The sequence below is a fragment of the Apodemus sylvaticus genome, chromosome 4 (assembly GCF_947179515.1).
Source record: "Apodemus sylvaticus chromosome 4, mApoSyl1.1, whole genome shotgun sequence".
Lineage (NCBI taxonomy): Eukaryota > Metazoa > Chordata > Mammalia > Rodentia > Muridae > Apodemus > Apodemus sylvaticus.
This window is the reverse complement of record NC_067475.1, coordinates 13,854,856-13,870,983: the sequence shown is the minus strand read 5'-3', so window position 1 is coordinate 13,870,983 and position 16,128 is coordinate 13,854,856. Positions and strand designations below refer to the sequence as shown.

At 41.7% G+C, this 16,128-nt stretch overlaps 1 protein-coding gene across 3 annotated transcripts in view; it reads left to right on the top strand.

Moving 5' to 3' along the window:
* Window positions 1-16,128, top strand: part of Ttll7 (tubulin tyrosine ligase like 7) — a 135,715-nt gene that overhangs the window by 78,403 nt on the left and 41,184 nt on the right. For 2 of the 3 annotated variants that reach the window (XM_052178973.1, XM_052178974.1), the window contains 5 exons: window positions 2,747-2,894; window positions 3,090-3,163; window positions 4,243-4,378; window positions 7,631-7,717; window positions 12,925-13,126. In XM_052178973.1, the coding sequence (XP_052034933.1) occupies window positions 2,747-2,894; window positions 3,090-3,163; window positions 4,243-4,378; window positions 7,631-7,717; window positions 12,925-13,126 (647 nt within the window). Of the gene's footprint in view, window positions 1-2,746; window positions 2,895-3,089; window positions 3,164-4,242; window positions 4,379-7,630; window positions 7,718-12,924; window positions 13,168-16,128 lie in introns of those variants that run through there. The other variant, XM_052178975.1, reaches the window with a different exon arrangement.

The following is a 16,128-nucleotide window of genomic DNA, read 5'->3' as shown; positions in this document are numbered from 1 at the left end:
TGTTGGTTGAGATTCTAAGTGTCTCAGTCAGGGTTTCTATTCCTGCACAAACATCATGACCAAGAAGCAAGTTGGGGAGGAAAGGTTTTATTCAGCTTATACTTCCACATTGCTGTTAATCACCAAAGGAAGCCAGGACTGGAACTCAAGCAGGTCAGGAAGCAGGAGCTGATGCAGAGGCCATGGAGAGATGTTGCTTACTGACTTGCTTCTCCTGGCTTGCTCAGCTTGCTCTCTTATAGAACCCAGGACTACCAGCCCAGAGATGGTACCACCCACAAGGAGCCCTCCCACCTTGATCACTAATTGAGAAAATACCTTACAGCTGGATCTCATGGAGGCATTTCCTCAACTGAAGCTCCTTTCTCTGTGATAACTCCAGTCTGTGTCAAGTTGACACACAAAACCAGCAGAGTGCACTAAGTAAAAGTCAGTCATCTGGCCTGTGGTTAAATCTGTTCTGGTCTGTGAGGTAGTAAGAGTCATTAGTACTAACTTGTGCCTATATTTATTGCGATGCAAATATAAATTTATATTGGCAGTATTCCTACAAACCAGAATGTGAAAAGACTATCCTAACTGAAATTCCGCTTTCATCTTAGCCCTGTCCACACAGGTGTGCATGCAGCGCTGGTGTGACCTGGCTGGATACCTAAGTGCTGTAGCAGAACCCAGGGTCCCTGCTTGCTGGGTCTGCTGATACAACCTGCAGATAGGAGTTAGAAAAAGGAAATGGATTTGTTTACAGTTCTGACGGGAGCAGGAGAGACATTCCAAGCTTCCCCCCAAGTGGCCTACAGCAGTGCTTTTATTTATAATAAAGCCAGGAGACACCATCAGCGTCCACTTGGCTGAACTGCACAGAGGCCATTTTCTTGCATTCTGTTCCATCCTATCCCCCCAGCAGGATATTTAACAGAGAAATATTGATGTTTTGGGGCTTCCGATGCCGGGACATCACTGCTTGGTTCTGGGGCTCCCGCCCCCAAATAAAAGGCCATACCACTAAAAAGAAAACCAAAAAGGTTTTCTTCTTCCCCATGCCCTCTTCCCCTTTTTATTCTTCTCTCTTATTGTTCCTTTTGTCTCTGCTATGTACAAGCGATCATTTTAGGAAGAATTGGAATCTTAAACATAATGACAATGATGACCATGATAAATATCTATCTCAACCCTGGAATTTTCTTTCCACTGAGCACACCCAGCTGGACTTGTAGCCATCCTTGGAACAGAAATATTCTTAGTCACTAGTCACTAACATCAGAAATCTGTCTTGTCCCTCACTTTACATCTGTCCTTTGCCCAAAGCATTTGCTTTGGGAAAGCAATCTTTAATGAATTCAGCGGGACCCTCTGTGGCTTACCCCCGACTCTTCCTTCTTCAAACTGAGCAGACAGCATCCTTGTCTTTCCCCTTTGGTTGGCATCCGTGTCAGAGTAATGGCTATGGAAGCTGTGACAGTGTCTAAGATTAGGACTGAGGGCTCTGGTTGGCTTTGTTCTGTTGCGTCTTTGTGGCTGAGGGCAGTATTTATTTTGCTTTTCAATTTCTCCTGGATTCTACCGTGTTGCAACCATGGTGGCGAAGAAAGATCTCAGACTTGGTCCTGCTCTACATGAGAGGCGGGAGGGAGAGAAGAAGGAGAGGTGCAGAGGGAAACATCCCAGAGCGGGACTTCTTCTCTACACACAGGAGAGTTGTTGCTAAATGTTCACAATTGAGCAAGACAATCAGGGGAACGTGGAGTCAGTTTTCAAATGATGACACTTCCTAGGGTTTCAGATCTGTCAGGAAATGCACTCAAGAGTGCTCAGTGTAGCAGAGCATAGAGAAACCAGATCATTAAAAGAAAGAGAGACACATTTGTCAATTACCTAGATTAAGTCTCCAGGGGAAAACAAAACACATCAGTGTTGCTTACGTTTAAGAGAGAGTGAGACAGATTCAGCATTTAATTCACCAAAGACTGTAGACATTGCTCGATCTCTAGGATAGATTTCTAGGATGACCTATGAAACCAGGGGCCTTGGAATCTTTAAGACATACAGGATTTCCATCTGTCTTGTTATTTTGTAAAGCACTACCTTCCTGTTCTCTGGAGTCACAGAACTTATGGGTAGTCTCTATATAGTAAGGGAATTTGTTATGATGACTTACAGTCTGTAGTCCAACTATGGTCAGCAGCAGTCTCCAACAATGGTCAGCAGCAGCTGTGAATGGATCTAGCAGTTGCTCAGTCCCACAAGGCAAGCAGGTGAAGAAGAGCGAATCTTCCTTCTTCCAAGGTCCTTGTGTAGGCCTCCAGCAGAAGGTGTGGCCCAGATTAAAGGTGTGTGCCACCATGCCTGGATCTGGGACTTGCTTTGTCTCAGATGACGTTGACTCAGAGATCTCCTTGCCTTAATCTCCTGGGATTCATAGCCACTATGCCTCAAGATCTCCATGCCAAGATCTAGGTTAAAAACTTGTATCTCCCAGCCTCCAGATCTGGATCTCTCGTGAGCCTTACAATTCTGAATTGTAGTTCATTCCAGACATAGTCAAGTTGACAACCAAGAATAGCTTTTACACTTTTGTACAGAGTTCCTTTACTAGGTGGTTAGATGGACTGAATGTATGTGAAGGTATAAACTTAACAAATTTATTCCCGGTTCAGCATATTTCCTCCTCTGCAATTTCTTCTCGGAGGGATGCCATCAGAGGTTTTCTGAAGTGACCGGCATGGTCCTGTGTTTTACATTTCAGGACCAGCGATAAAAGGAAAAACTTGGCCAAACAAAAAGCTGAGGCTCAGAGGAGGCTATACGGTCAAAATCCAGTAAGAAGGCTTTCGCCAGGCTCCTCTGACTGGGAACAGCAAAGGCACCAGCTGGAGAGGCGGAAAGAAGAGTTGGTATGGGCGCTGGGCTTGGTGTCTTGGCTTATTTCTTTATTCTGACTTGTGGGGTGGTGCATAGTGAACCCATGCTTTAATCAAGAGCTCTCCCTCTGAGCCATACCCCAGCCTGGTGTGAGCACTTTAACAACTACTTACAGTTTCGGCCGCATGACTTAGCATAACTTTTATAAAACTTCTGTTCATTTCTAGAAAGAGAGACTCCTTCAGGTACGAAAGCAGATTTCGCAGGAAGAGCATGAAAACCGACATATGGGGAATTACAGGTAGACGCCGCTGCGGGTTGTTGTTGTTGTTGTTGTTTTGTTTTGTTTTGTTTTTTTCTGAGGCCAAAGAGGTGGTGCTTCATTCCCGTCTTTCTCAGCGTATTTTAAGGGCTGTGTTTTCTTCCTTAGAAACAGCTTCTCCCTCGCTGTGTTTCAGGACAGGAAAGGGTGTCTGCAGGTAGATGGCTCTGGCTCCAGGGCTCCTGTTGGCTGGCCCAGCTCCTGCTCTGCCTAGGGAGGTTTTTAGCCAACCTTTTCTGTAACTGACCTTGGTCACTATGCAGTATTTTAAGAAAAGCAAAAGTCATGTCTTTTAGTACTCTTTCTGGCAGTTTCTGATGGCTGCTGCACTTCCTTAACAACTAGGCAAACTAAGAAAGTATTTGAAGGACCTGGGTGGAGATGGGAGAGAGGGTATGGGTGATCTTCACAAAATACCCTGGAAAGGACAAAAAGGGACCCCTTAATATTCTTGGAAAGATGCTCCCTCTTCCCAGCCTGACATTGCCATGTGAGGCTTTAGCAAAGTGTGGGGGAGGGGCTCAGATTTTTTTCTCACCCTTTCTGTTAGATGTTCTTTCCTGGGATTAGCACCTCCATATCAGCAAAGAGAGGTGAAGATACTTTTCCCATTCTGCTTCCACCCTATTTTCATTTCCTCACCCCAAAAGATCATTCAGGCAAGTATATGCATCCTGACACACGTAATACACACATCGAGTTCCTGGCACATGTAATACACACATGGAGACCCTGATATACGTAATACATACATCGAGACCTTCTGCATTATTCCTGCTCCCCAGGACACTTTCTCTCGATGTTCAGTGTTTCACCCTTGTCCAAACACCATTCTTCAAACACTTCATTGGAACTTGTCTACATAAGTGGTATACCAGATGGATACTTGGGACTCCCTCCTTAGTCATCCATGTCTGATGCTGTTTCAAGTACCTACTTGGCCCGGAGCAGGGAGGTGGGCAACGGTTGTCTAAACTGGTGATCTTAACTACTGAATTGTGTTAGATTCTTATAAGCAAATGGGTTTCTCTGATTTCCTTTTTTTTTTTTTTCTGTAGGAGAATTTATCCTCCGGAAGATAAAGCACTGCTTGAGAAGTATGAAGGCTTGCTGGCTGTCGCCTTCCAGACCTTCCTTTCGGGAAGAGCAGCTTCATTCCAGCGAGAACTGAACAATCCATTGAAAAAGATGCGGGTGAGAGAATGAGTGCTGGAGTAGAGAGAAAAGGGCGAGCCAAGCTCTGTGTCCTTAGTGAAGAACGCATCGTAGGCTGAGGATATGATTCAGTGGGTAGAAGTGCTTGCTGTCTGAGCATGACGACCTGATTCCAAATCCTCTACACCCAAGTACAAAGCTGGTTGTAAGCGCACATGCTTCTGTAACCTCAGTGCTTTAAGGGGCATAGACAGGAAGACACCTGGGTATTGCCAACCTGGCACAGGCTCAGGAAGAGACCCTGTCTCAAGGAAGTCATGCAGAGTGGTAGATACAGAACCTTCACTGACTTCTGTGTACACAATCACACACATACAAACATAGGCACACACATACATGCACACAGTCATACACATATGAACATACATACATGCACATACACATACATGCACACACATAAGCATGCATACAGACATACATAAGACATACACACAAATATACACACATGAATATACACACCCATGCATGAACACAGACATACACACATGCACATAGATACATGCATATATACACATGTGCACACATATATGCATACAGAGATACACAAGACATACACACATGCACATAAATATGCATACATACAGACATACATGAAGACATACAAACATGCACACATGCACATACATGCATGCACATATATACATGTACACACACACATATATATACATATACACACACATATATATATATACATATACACACACATATATATATATACATATACACACACATATATATATATACATATATACATATATACATAAATACATCAGTGCACTCACATACTTCTGTATGCACACATACTTCTGTATACACACACATGCACACACACATGGTGGGTGCCAGCTGAACCTTACATATAGAAACACTTTACCTTTATGATGTTCTTGATGCTTTTCTTTTTAAGAGATGGTCACATTTCAGAGATAACCAAGTGACTTCATCGATAAGGTGCATAACAGGACAAATTTCAGGCAGATAATTCTGATACTGTGTTGTAATTTCATTATAATAAAGTGCTTTCTGACATAGATTTGTGTATGAAACTGGATAGAGAAATCCATTGAGGTAATCCAGTGGCTTGTGACATTCTCGTTCTAATTGTTGCTAACACTGTGATAGATTTTCTTGATGCTACATAGACTTGACAAAGAAGAACAATTAAGATTCTATCCCTCATTTGAGTGTGGTAGCACTGGCATGCCTTACTAGCAGTTGGGAGACTGAGGCAGAAGGATTGACCAGATGGCCTAATGAGTTAAAGAGCAGCCTGGGCCCAGAGCAAGGCCTATCTTGGAAGTCTTATACAAAAGCACACTCCCATGTCTTTCTTCCATTTGCCTGTTTCATTTCCCTGTCTCTATTCCTCTGTGTCGTCCTCTCTCCTCTTCCCTTCGCTCTCATTTTTCCTTCTCTTCCTCTGTTCATTCTCCCCACCCCTTTCCACCTTCCCTCCCCCTTTGTCCTTGTGTAGGGTCTGTTGGTTCTCTATTACAGAATAACAAATAACTCTAATACAAATCTCGGAATTTATTTGCTTATTGTGTGGCCCTGACAGGTAACAGCTGAGTGGTTTCCTGAGCTGATCTTACTTTGCAGTGAATTGTGTAGGGCAGACATATTTGCATTGAGCTGGTGATAGAATGTCAGGGTGGCCTCACTTACAAGTCTAGGCAATTAGCTATGGTGTTGGCACACCTGGGAAACACCTGGGAGCTGGCCAAGTGTCTCTGTTTTTGTGTGTGCTCTCAGCAGACAAGCTGTCTGGGTCTCTTAATGTATTATCCTGATAATATCTCAAGGTGACAGTCTTAACTCAGCTGAATTCATCTGTGATGACTTTGTCTCTGCCCATCTTTGCCCAGATTTGACAGAGGATCCCAAAGTCGAAAGTGATCACTCCTTTCTGCTCTCTAGGGAGAAACCTATCCCTTTCTGGAGAATCAAACTCCTTTGCATTTTGTGCATGTGTAGCTTTCTCTTTTAAAATATATGGCCATTTAGTTCATCTGGAGTTTTTAGGATGAAAATATTGTTTGCTATGATTTTTCTTCTGAATAAAATTAGATTCCTTGAGATTAGTTTTGAGTTCCTTTTTTTTATTTCTTTATGTTTATGAGAAAATATCTAGTGAAAAACAGTTAAGTCAGATATAAACCTGTAAGTTTAAGGCACAAGGTAAGAACGAAGGCTACAAGAAGAACAGAACCTGTCCCTCTGCTTCAGGGCCTGGAGACACCAGGAAGTCACCGTGAAATTCAGGAACTGCAAAGCAGTTTGATTAGTTACTTTATTATTTTTTATTATTAGCTATTTGCTTTATAGTTTTTACTTTCTAATGATGCTGTCCACATAATCCAGTGTATCAGAGCCAGAGTCTTTTTGTCATTTTTATAGCTGTCTTCCCTAGACTGAAATGCATTTCTACTGTGAGATATGACTCCTGGTTTCTTCAATAAACTTGAAGGAGATTTTGAAGTAGAAATCACAATATGGGAGCACAGTTTTGTCAGTGATGAGGTCTGGATCACACAGCGAGGTGGTTGATTGTACCCCTCAGTACAGCTGTGCAGGTTGGCTCAACTTCCAATGTTGGTGGATGGTCTTATAGTTTTTCCTTTGATTTTGAAATAAATTCAGAGGCTCATAAGAGAAAGACTATTGGGATACTTAGAGATTTACTTTACCAGTAATAGGCATTGAATTAAAATATTTCATAAGGCTGTAAAAATACTCTTGCAATAATCAATATTTCTAAACAGCTCTATTAAGCAGTACCCATTACACAAATGTCTAACCTTAAATTCTTTCTAAATGAAACTCTTGGCCAGTTTCCATTTTCTGTGTCGTGTTTTAATGTTAAATTATTTTAATGTTATAATCAGTATAGGAATGATTAATGGGATGAAGTCTGGAAGACAAGCATGGGCTTTATGTGTCTTAGTGTCTAGAGAGCTGGTCTATTAAGGTTGGGTATTTTGAGGTTTCAGTAGTATGCTGGGAAGGACGTGCTTGCTTATCATGATTGCACACATACTTGAGCTGTGTATTATGTTTATCCCCAGATTTTGATAAAGTTCTTGAAGCCTTTGTCTTTAATGTTTCTTTCATCTGAGTAATCACCACTGCATAGGTTCTAGAATAACCACCATGCGCCAACTTGTAGAGATTAATGACCTTGTAAAAAGTCTCTACACTTTTAGTGACCACCATTTTAATAATGTTTTGAAGGAGGAAGATCTTCTGGATCTTCTGGAACAGTGTGAAATCGACGATGAAAAGCTGATGGGGAAAACTGCCCGGGTCCGAGGACCGAAGGTGAGATGGCGCCCAAGTGATCTCTGCTAGGCATTTCCCTCAACAGTTAGGATGCATTTTTCATAGGAACGTCAGGAACTTTGTGTTCGGTGAAGGCAAAACCGGGCAAATGGAGTTACCTCACACCCATGAGCTTTGTTTCATTAGCCTTCTTCGGAGCTTTGGTTCATCCCCAAGTGCTAATGAATGCCTAGAGATTCAGATAGGTGGACTTAGGAGGACTACCCCTATTCTAAGTTCAGTGTCAGACTTTTATTATAGTCCCAGATAACTAACAAAGAAGTGTGTGGGATTATAGATAAGGTGGAGTATGAGGGACTCCTCCTGTCTGTTCATTTAGCTTCCATACAATGTGAATGTCCACATTGCATGCTGAGCATAGGCTTAGAGTTTTCACAATCTACTTTAATAAGGGTGTTTAACCTCCCAGCTAACCCACCACCCACCAGAAGTAGGGGAAAAGAAAGGTGGATAGGAAACTGGGGTGTGGACATGCTTAGAAATAGTTCTTTGGGGGGTATTCCAATCTTCATTGTCAGCAGTCCAGCCCACTATCAAAACACCAAACACGAATCAGCAGCGGCAGTCCAGTTCACTCAGCAAACACCAAACATGAACCAGCAGTGGCAGTTGGATCCAGAAGAATCCGAGAAGTTCCGCTGAGTGGCAAGAAGTCCCTGGAGTTTCACGAGAAGTTCTTTGTCGAGTTACTCTCTATGAAGTCACGGAAAGCAAAGATCAGCAACTCTGTGCAAGGCAAACCAATTCAAGACAGTCTTCAGCAAAGACTAGTGAAGAGGATCAAGGCAAACTAATGCAAGAGCTTCATCACATTGAGGGGTTATGTTTATACTCCTTCTAATCATCACCCATCCTTTCACCTGTCTACTTCAGCAAAACATCCTCTCTCCTGTGTCTGCTTCAGGAAAACATCCTTTCTTCTATGTCTGCTTCAGCAAACCATCCTCTTTTCTGTGTCTTCTTCGGCTAACATCACATGACATAACTGAGTCCCCAAAGAAACCAGAAATTTCCATTTCAGTTGAGTGTAATTCTGTTCTCCCATTCCTTGCCCATTTCTCCTATTAGCTTCCCCTATCTTCGTATACTTTTTTACTTTTATTTTCATATTGAGTTTGTGTACATGATTTTATGTATCTATATAAAATGAAGTAACCACAACCAAGAGAAAATGTATAATATTTATTTGAGATTGTCTTAATTCACTTAACACGAATATCCCAGTTACATATTTTCCTATAAATAACACAAATTTGTTATAGGAAATTTCTTCTTCTTCTTCTTCTTCTTCTTCTTCTTCTTCTTCTTCTTCTTCTTCTTCTTCTTCTTCTTCTTCTTCTTCTTCTTCTTCTTCTTCTTCTTCTCCTCCTCCTCCTCCTCCTCCTCCTCCTCCTCCTCCTCCTCCTCCTCCTCCTTCTTTTTTAATTTTCTGAGACAGGGGTTCTCTGTATAGCCCTGGCTGTCCTGGAACTCACTCTGTAGACCAGGCTGGCCTCAAACTCAGAAATTCACTTGCCTCTGCCTCCCAAGTGTTGGGATTAAAGGCATGTGCCACCACTGCCCAGCCAAATTTGGCTTCTTAATGGCTGAAAATTTTTATTGTGTATATGAACCACATTTCATTGTCCATTGCTCTGTTGTTGACATTTAGGGTTGGTTACATAGCACAGCCACTGCAAATGGCGTGTTAATAAGTGCTGCTGTCAGGAATTTTCTGCAGTGGCTTTGGGAGTCTTTCCTTTCTTTACTCAGTGACATTTTCTGACAGAGTGACACTGACAGAGTGTTCTTACAAATAGACCCAGTTCTTAGGAATGGGGACACTGTTGTGTAGTCAGAAGAGAGACACATGTTTGCTTAATATCTGTGATGTTGCTTCTGCAGTTTAATGTACTAGCTGGGAAGCATGAAGTTGAATTTGAGAAATCATAGACACACTTCTTCGTGTACATTTCAGCATTTTCTGAGCTATCTCTCTATCCACACACACTCACCATTTGTTAGGCTTGTATGCTTTAATACCTGTATACTAAAACATACAGGTAAGCTTTATTAAGCATTAAACATACAGGTATGCTTTAATACCTGTCCACTAAAACAAAGAAGAGGAGAAACACTGATGTATTGCTGGACTGATTAGAGACTCCCTAACTAGCCTGCTTCATGGCTACCTTGTGTGAACTTGCCTTGCTCCACCATGTAGACTTAAGTTTAAGTCTACTTAAATTTCCCCTCACCCCCTTCTTCCCCATGAGTAATGCTGTTTCAGAGCAGTTGTGATGCGTCATTATTTGTGTGAGCCTGTGTGTACTTTTAAGGTGGGAAATGGATTTTTATCTTTCATCTCCAGCACCTAAGGGTATAGGTAAACGTCAAAGCAAGGTGTACACGGTGAGTATGGAGCGTACATCAGGAGGGTTGTCTGGAGGCAGCCTTCTGGACTGGAGGCATTTCCACTGGACAGAGATTTGCAAAATGATCCTTGCCCGCATGGGTTAGGAGAGACATGCAAGGCAGAGCCTTGGAGTCATGATGCTGTGGTGATTGTGTGTGATGGAGGTGTGGAAGTCTGTGGCACGCTTCGGGAGCAAGACGTGAAGACGATGCAAGGCAATCCTGGCAAGAGTGAAGACCTCGGATGTCACGGAATGGTCTGAAAGCTGAACGCTCCTGTGAAACAAATGCGTTGAGCTTATTATAGAATATGAATGCCCTTACGAACCATGGCTCCACTGGGGGACACATTCGAGGAGCTTTTAAGCTTTGCCTATCTTATAAGTATCTTGTGCCAACCGGTTGTACCACTGGAGTTTCTAAGCTTTGAGTAGCAGTCATCACTATATGCCAAAGCCAACTCGAGAGAGCCTGGGGACACAACACTGGTGATAGGAAGGCATGTGCAAAGGCCCTTGGCATCTTATATTTTCCTGCCTTTTCCATACATGAGGCTTGCCATCCAAATCAAAGCATGACAGGTTCCGGGAAAGCACTCACATTGTATATTTTCTAACTTCTCTCACCCAAGAGAAACAGGAGGAGTTAACTGTGTATTTGTTGAAGTGAAAAGAACTGGGCAATTCCTTACTTGTTAAAGTCAGCAAATTTTCTAAAGAACTGAGATTGGCATAATTAATGTAGAAGTGTATTTATAATTTTTATTTAAGTTTTATCAGGGTGTCTAAAAGGACCCATACTTCTAAAGAGAACTCCCATTTCAGAGAGACAAAGCTTCATGGTGAACAGTGGTCACTAAGGTCTTCATTAGTGGAAGAATAATTTGAAATGGTTTTGTTAAATCAACTTTGTACAAGATAAATAGTAGTATTTACACTATACTGTGTATAGTATTTTACTATATACAGTAAACAATATTTGAGAATTTAAGGAATATTAATTAGCCACACATGTAAAGCACTAGCAATGTTTTTAAGTCGGTAAGTACACATTTGTTTTATCTATATCTGTACACATTTTTATATCTGTTTCATAATAGAACTACAAATAACATTACGTAGCACAATTCATGTCATAACTTCATGCCACTTTCAAAACTCCATCATCCAGTTAGAGCATGACTGGGATCTTAAATTGCTATGACTCCTATTTACTCATTGCTTGACTAGTAGTTTGGTCAGAAAGTCCCACAAGATTGTATGACCTGGCACTTCAGCTGCCCCACTTCCTCTATGGCTTCCTAGTAGGGTTGAATAATTATGTAGTCAAGGTCCTTGGGAAAGCTTGAAGCTTTGCACTTCTGTAAGGAAGGCTGATCATGTCCTGTTCCTTGGGGTATGCTAAACTTCTGAAGGGACATCTGTTCTCTAGAGTTCATGTTTGTCAAGGTTGTCAATGTGTTTGAAGACAGCCTTGTGGGCAAATGTTTCTATGCATTTCCATGTGAACATTTTTGGTACCCTGTGCATACTAGACCACCAGAATCAGAACATATGTTTCAAGACAGGTTGGCACCTAGTGTACTCAGTTCCTTTTCCATTTTGGTTGTATTTCATTCTTCACGCAAGCCGTAGCTTTATCATCATGCTTTGGCTTGCTCTGTATTCTAGGTGCTTCTAGAAATACCTCTCCCCTCCCTTTCTTACTCTTCACTGCCACACTGGAGGGACAGTTTTGTCCCACAAACTCCCATGACATCCAAGGAATTCATTATGGTACACAATAACATCAAAGCCACCAGTACACAACTGTCTCAGCAGGAACAGGAGATGTATGATGTATGTAACAAACAGCCTTAAGATAACTGAGATACTGAGATGTCTGCTTCTCCATTAGGCACACTATCTGAAGTTAGGCCATTTCATGTCTCTCTGGGCCCCTCAACCGGGTATCTTTACAAGCATCTATCACAAGGGGTGGAATGCTCATGTACAGAGTCACTCTTCTGCATCCTGTGCTCATCCAAGTTTCACACAGATTTTCATGTCATACTGCAGTGTGTCACCTTGATGACAAAAAAGCAGTGATAGTTCCACTGTGGCCAGACTTCACTGAAGTTAGAAATTCTCTATGAAGGGTCATAAGTCATCCAAAACAAATCTAGACAGTGGATAATTTATATATATATACTTGGTGAGTCTGACCTTGGGTCCAATTCCAAGGAAAATAAATAGATGAATAAATGAATATCAATAGTGAGCTTGCCATATGAGTAATGCTTTACTTCCTGTACATTACCCAAGTGAATAGATTCTTGGGCTCTATTTTAGTGCATGGTGTTCCAATGAATTCTCATTTTCTTAGTCTTTTTGTCCCGCTTCCCACTCTTGTCTCTTTGTCTCTTTCCCCCTCCCCACCTCCCTCTCACTTTTTGTTGGGTAAGGCTTAATGTCTAATCTCTCTTGGGAAGAGTAAAGAGGGCCGATTGTGTTTAGGATCTTTATTTTTTAAATATTAAACTTTTCCTTCCCTTTGTTGTTTTTATTTACAGAAAATCGCTATTGTTTATTGCGGTCGTGTAGAAATAGCCTTGTTTTCATCAGGACCGCACCATAGTGTGCTAGGCCATGCTCACAGCTAGTGTGTGCTCTGCTGGCTAAAAAGCACCAAGCAGTAGGGAGAGATTTCCATCATCACTAATAAGCAGGGAGCATGGGTGGGCGGGTGGGGGTGGGGTTTAAGAACAGTGCGCGTGCAGCAGGATTCTAACCACGCATGTCCCTCTGTATCAGCCCCTGTGTTGCATGCCGGAATGTGCAGAGGTCATGAAGAAGCAGAAGTATTATGGTAGCAGCGACAGCAGCTATGACAGCAGCAGCAGCAGCAGCAATTCAGAACTGGACGAGAATGAAAAAGAGCTGTGTCAGAAGAGACTAGACCAAGTCCCATATAGCCTTAAGCACACCAGTCACTGCAAGCTAATCCAACAATCCAGTAAGTCAATCTCTCCTACATCGGTAGAGGAAGAACTATAGAATTGAAACTCTTGAACTCAATAAAAACGTCCTTGGGCCAAAAGAAGCATTGTCCTGTGTGAGGAGACCTGTGTTCTCTCCCCGGTCTTTCCCTAGCCAGAGCGGGGTCCATTCCTCAAACCCCTCTCAACTTCTGTAAGGAGGAAGTGGATTGGATTAAGGGCCCTTCCTTTCTTCCGTGTCCCATGGTGTGTTTGCTAAGCTGTGGCATGGGTTTTATGGATGTGCCGTAAGACCTTTAGGTGGAATGTGTTCTCTTTTGAGACACATCGTGTCTGGCTCAGTTTCTACCTATCCGCTACCTTGTTTGGTCCTGTTATGTAGTTTTAAACATATCTCCAGGCATTTGACTTGATATGTCTGTGAGCCCCAGAACTGGGAAGCAGATGACATTTTGCTCCCTCTAGCTTTCACACTGGGTAAGCATTTAATCAGGGCTCTGGGTGCATCCAGGTATTTAGGAAAGCAACCAACTTTTCTTCCATCTTGTTCCCTTCAGCTACCTGCATTCTCTCTCTCTTTTCCTTTCTTTCCTTCCCTCAATGCCAAGGGGCCATGATCCAGCCTCTGATTTGCCATTCACCCTTAAATATCCAACCCAATATCTCCATTTTTCCCCAGATTTTCTTGAAATACACCTTCTTGCTGCTACCTCTGAACTAGGACTGTCTTAAGACCAGTGTCACATGGCCTTTTGCACAACACATAGTGTCTCAAGGGTCCACCAAATTCTCCAGCTCAGCAATGTAGTGAACAGGGTTGCAACTTTTGCAGAGCTGATCTCCAGCAGTGGTTAGCATATGTGGGTCCTGGTAATGTGTTTTAAAATTGGCCCATGAGGCTTAGAGAAAGTACCCAAGGAATGAAGAACTAATAAAAAGAAGAATTCAGAGAAACAACCTTTAGTTTGTTTCTAAGCATTCCATCAAGATACATGCCCCTACTGCTTCTGTCACGGAAAGTTCGTGTATAGCAAATACAATATATCAATACCTTATTGATTGATACTCCCAAGCACCATCAATTGATAGCTGTTACACCCCTTTGCTTCTTTTCCTGAGGGATTTTGTAAATGTGCCTCTGGATAAATGTGAATAGGGTTTTTTTTTGGAAGCTGACATTTCTATGTCCAAATTTTGCTGGGTTTCAGATCCTTTGTCAGCTAATGTGGCTATTATTTAATAGCATGAACTAATAAAGGTTATGGGTTAGGGAAGGAAAAGATTATGAGGGTTTTACAGCTCTGAGATTGTTCTATGCTCTGGGACCAAGAGATTAAAGAACCAAGATCATAGAGCAGCAGAATAAGGTAGGATGCAGAATTTAAACAAGCTTTTATGTAGGCATTTTTATTTTAAGTCAACCTAATTCAACTACATATTTATTTCCTTATTTATTGTATCTTTAGGTGGGGATATAAGAAGGGTTTTACTTTGTTTTGTATTCCCTCTTTAATCTTACATCAGGAGCCCCATAGCCACAGATCCTCTATAAGTTAATGACCAAGGGCAAAATCCAGATCACAAGTAACACTTTCTTGTGTAGACAGTGGACTTGGTGTTGCTAACGCCTCACAAAACAGCATGAAACACTTTTTTTCTCACATCATTTATAGGTGGAAGTCACAACCACGTTTCCTAATCTACTCAGAACCATCGGCGTATCTAACTACTTTAGTTTTATTGTCTGAATTTCCAGGTATGTAGGTGACAAGGGAGAAACTAATGTGACTGAGACACTGACATTTTCCTTCTACCCTACAAGAAGAGTGGGTTCTCATTATTCAATCCTTACCTAAGACTTGTAAAGACCTACAATGTAGCTTGGAGTAAATGGTCTAGAATAATTCTTCTTCTTCTTCTTCTTCTTCTTCTTCTTCTTCTTCTTCTTCTTCTTCTTCTTCTTCTTCTTCTTCTTCTTCTTCTTCTTCTTCTTCTTTTCTTCTTCTTCTTCTCCTCCTCCTCCTCTTCCTCCTCCTTCTTCTCCTTCTTCTTCTTCTTCTTTTCTTCTTAACATGACTTTTGTATTATTGTGTATTATTGTTTTATGTTAAATACGTGATCTTTGTAACTAATATCTTTTAAAGGTAGACTGGCCAGTGACATGTTCCTATAAATGTGCTACTAAAAAGTGCTGTGCGTCATAGGTACAGAAGGAAGCTAAGACTTGCAATGGAAGTTTTTTGTTTTTATTTTTTCAAAGAGCATCTTCTAAAACTTGAATGAGTGTATATTTTTATGATCCTCAGAACATAAAGAAACAATACTACATTTACCACACGCTCACAGTATCTTTTAGAAGTGCGCCCCTAAACCTACCATTTATATCCATCACCTTTATGAAGTTTTGAGTTCTTTTTCAACAGCTGATGAAGAAAGACCTTTGGGTGTGCAACCTGGCATCATGTGAGTTTTATTAATTTATTTAACTAATGGAGATTGATATATTCTCCAAGCAGAGAACAAACCCAGGATAGAGGATCTACTGGAAAAATGAGCTGAAGGAAAGATAAAAAAGCTGGTGGTGTTGAGCAATCCTCTTTTTTCCAGGTCTGAAGCCACAGCTTACCAGGGATGCTGCGTCTCTTTCATCAGTGCTCCCAGAGTGCACAGGGGCAAATACTTGATGGTTTCCTTCGATATTTATTTTGATAACAGTCCTGTTCTTTGACTTCATTTTTTCTTCACTTAGATATTTTGCTATTGAAATTCATGGTGTGTGTGTGTGTGTGTGTGTGTGTGTGTGTATGTGTGTGTGTATGTGCGTGTGTAGGTGTGTGTGTGTAAGTCTACCAATTTTGCTGCAGCTCTTGTAATAGTCAATTATATTAACATTAGAATAACCTTCATATTGTTCTGTTCTATGACTCCCACCAGAGGCCCTGAGTTCTGTTCCTTATCTGTTTATCCTGGCCACTGTCTGTTCTTCTTTCCCCTCTCCTGTGATACTTACTATGAAATG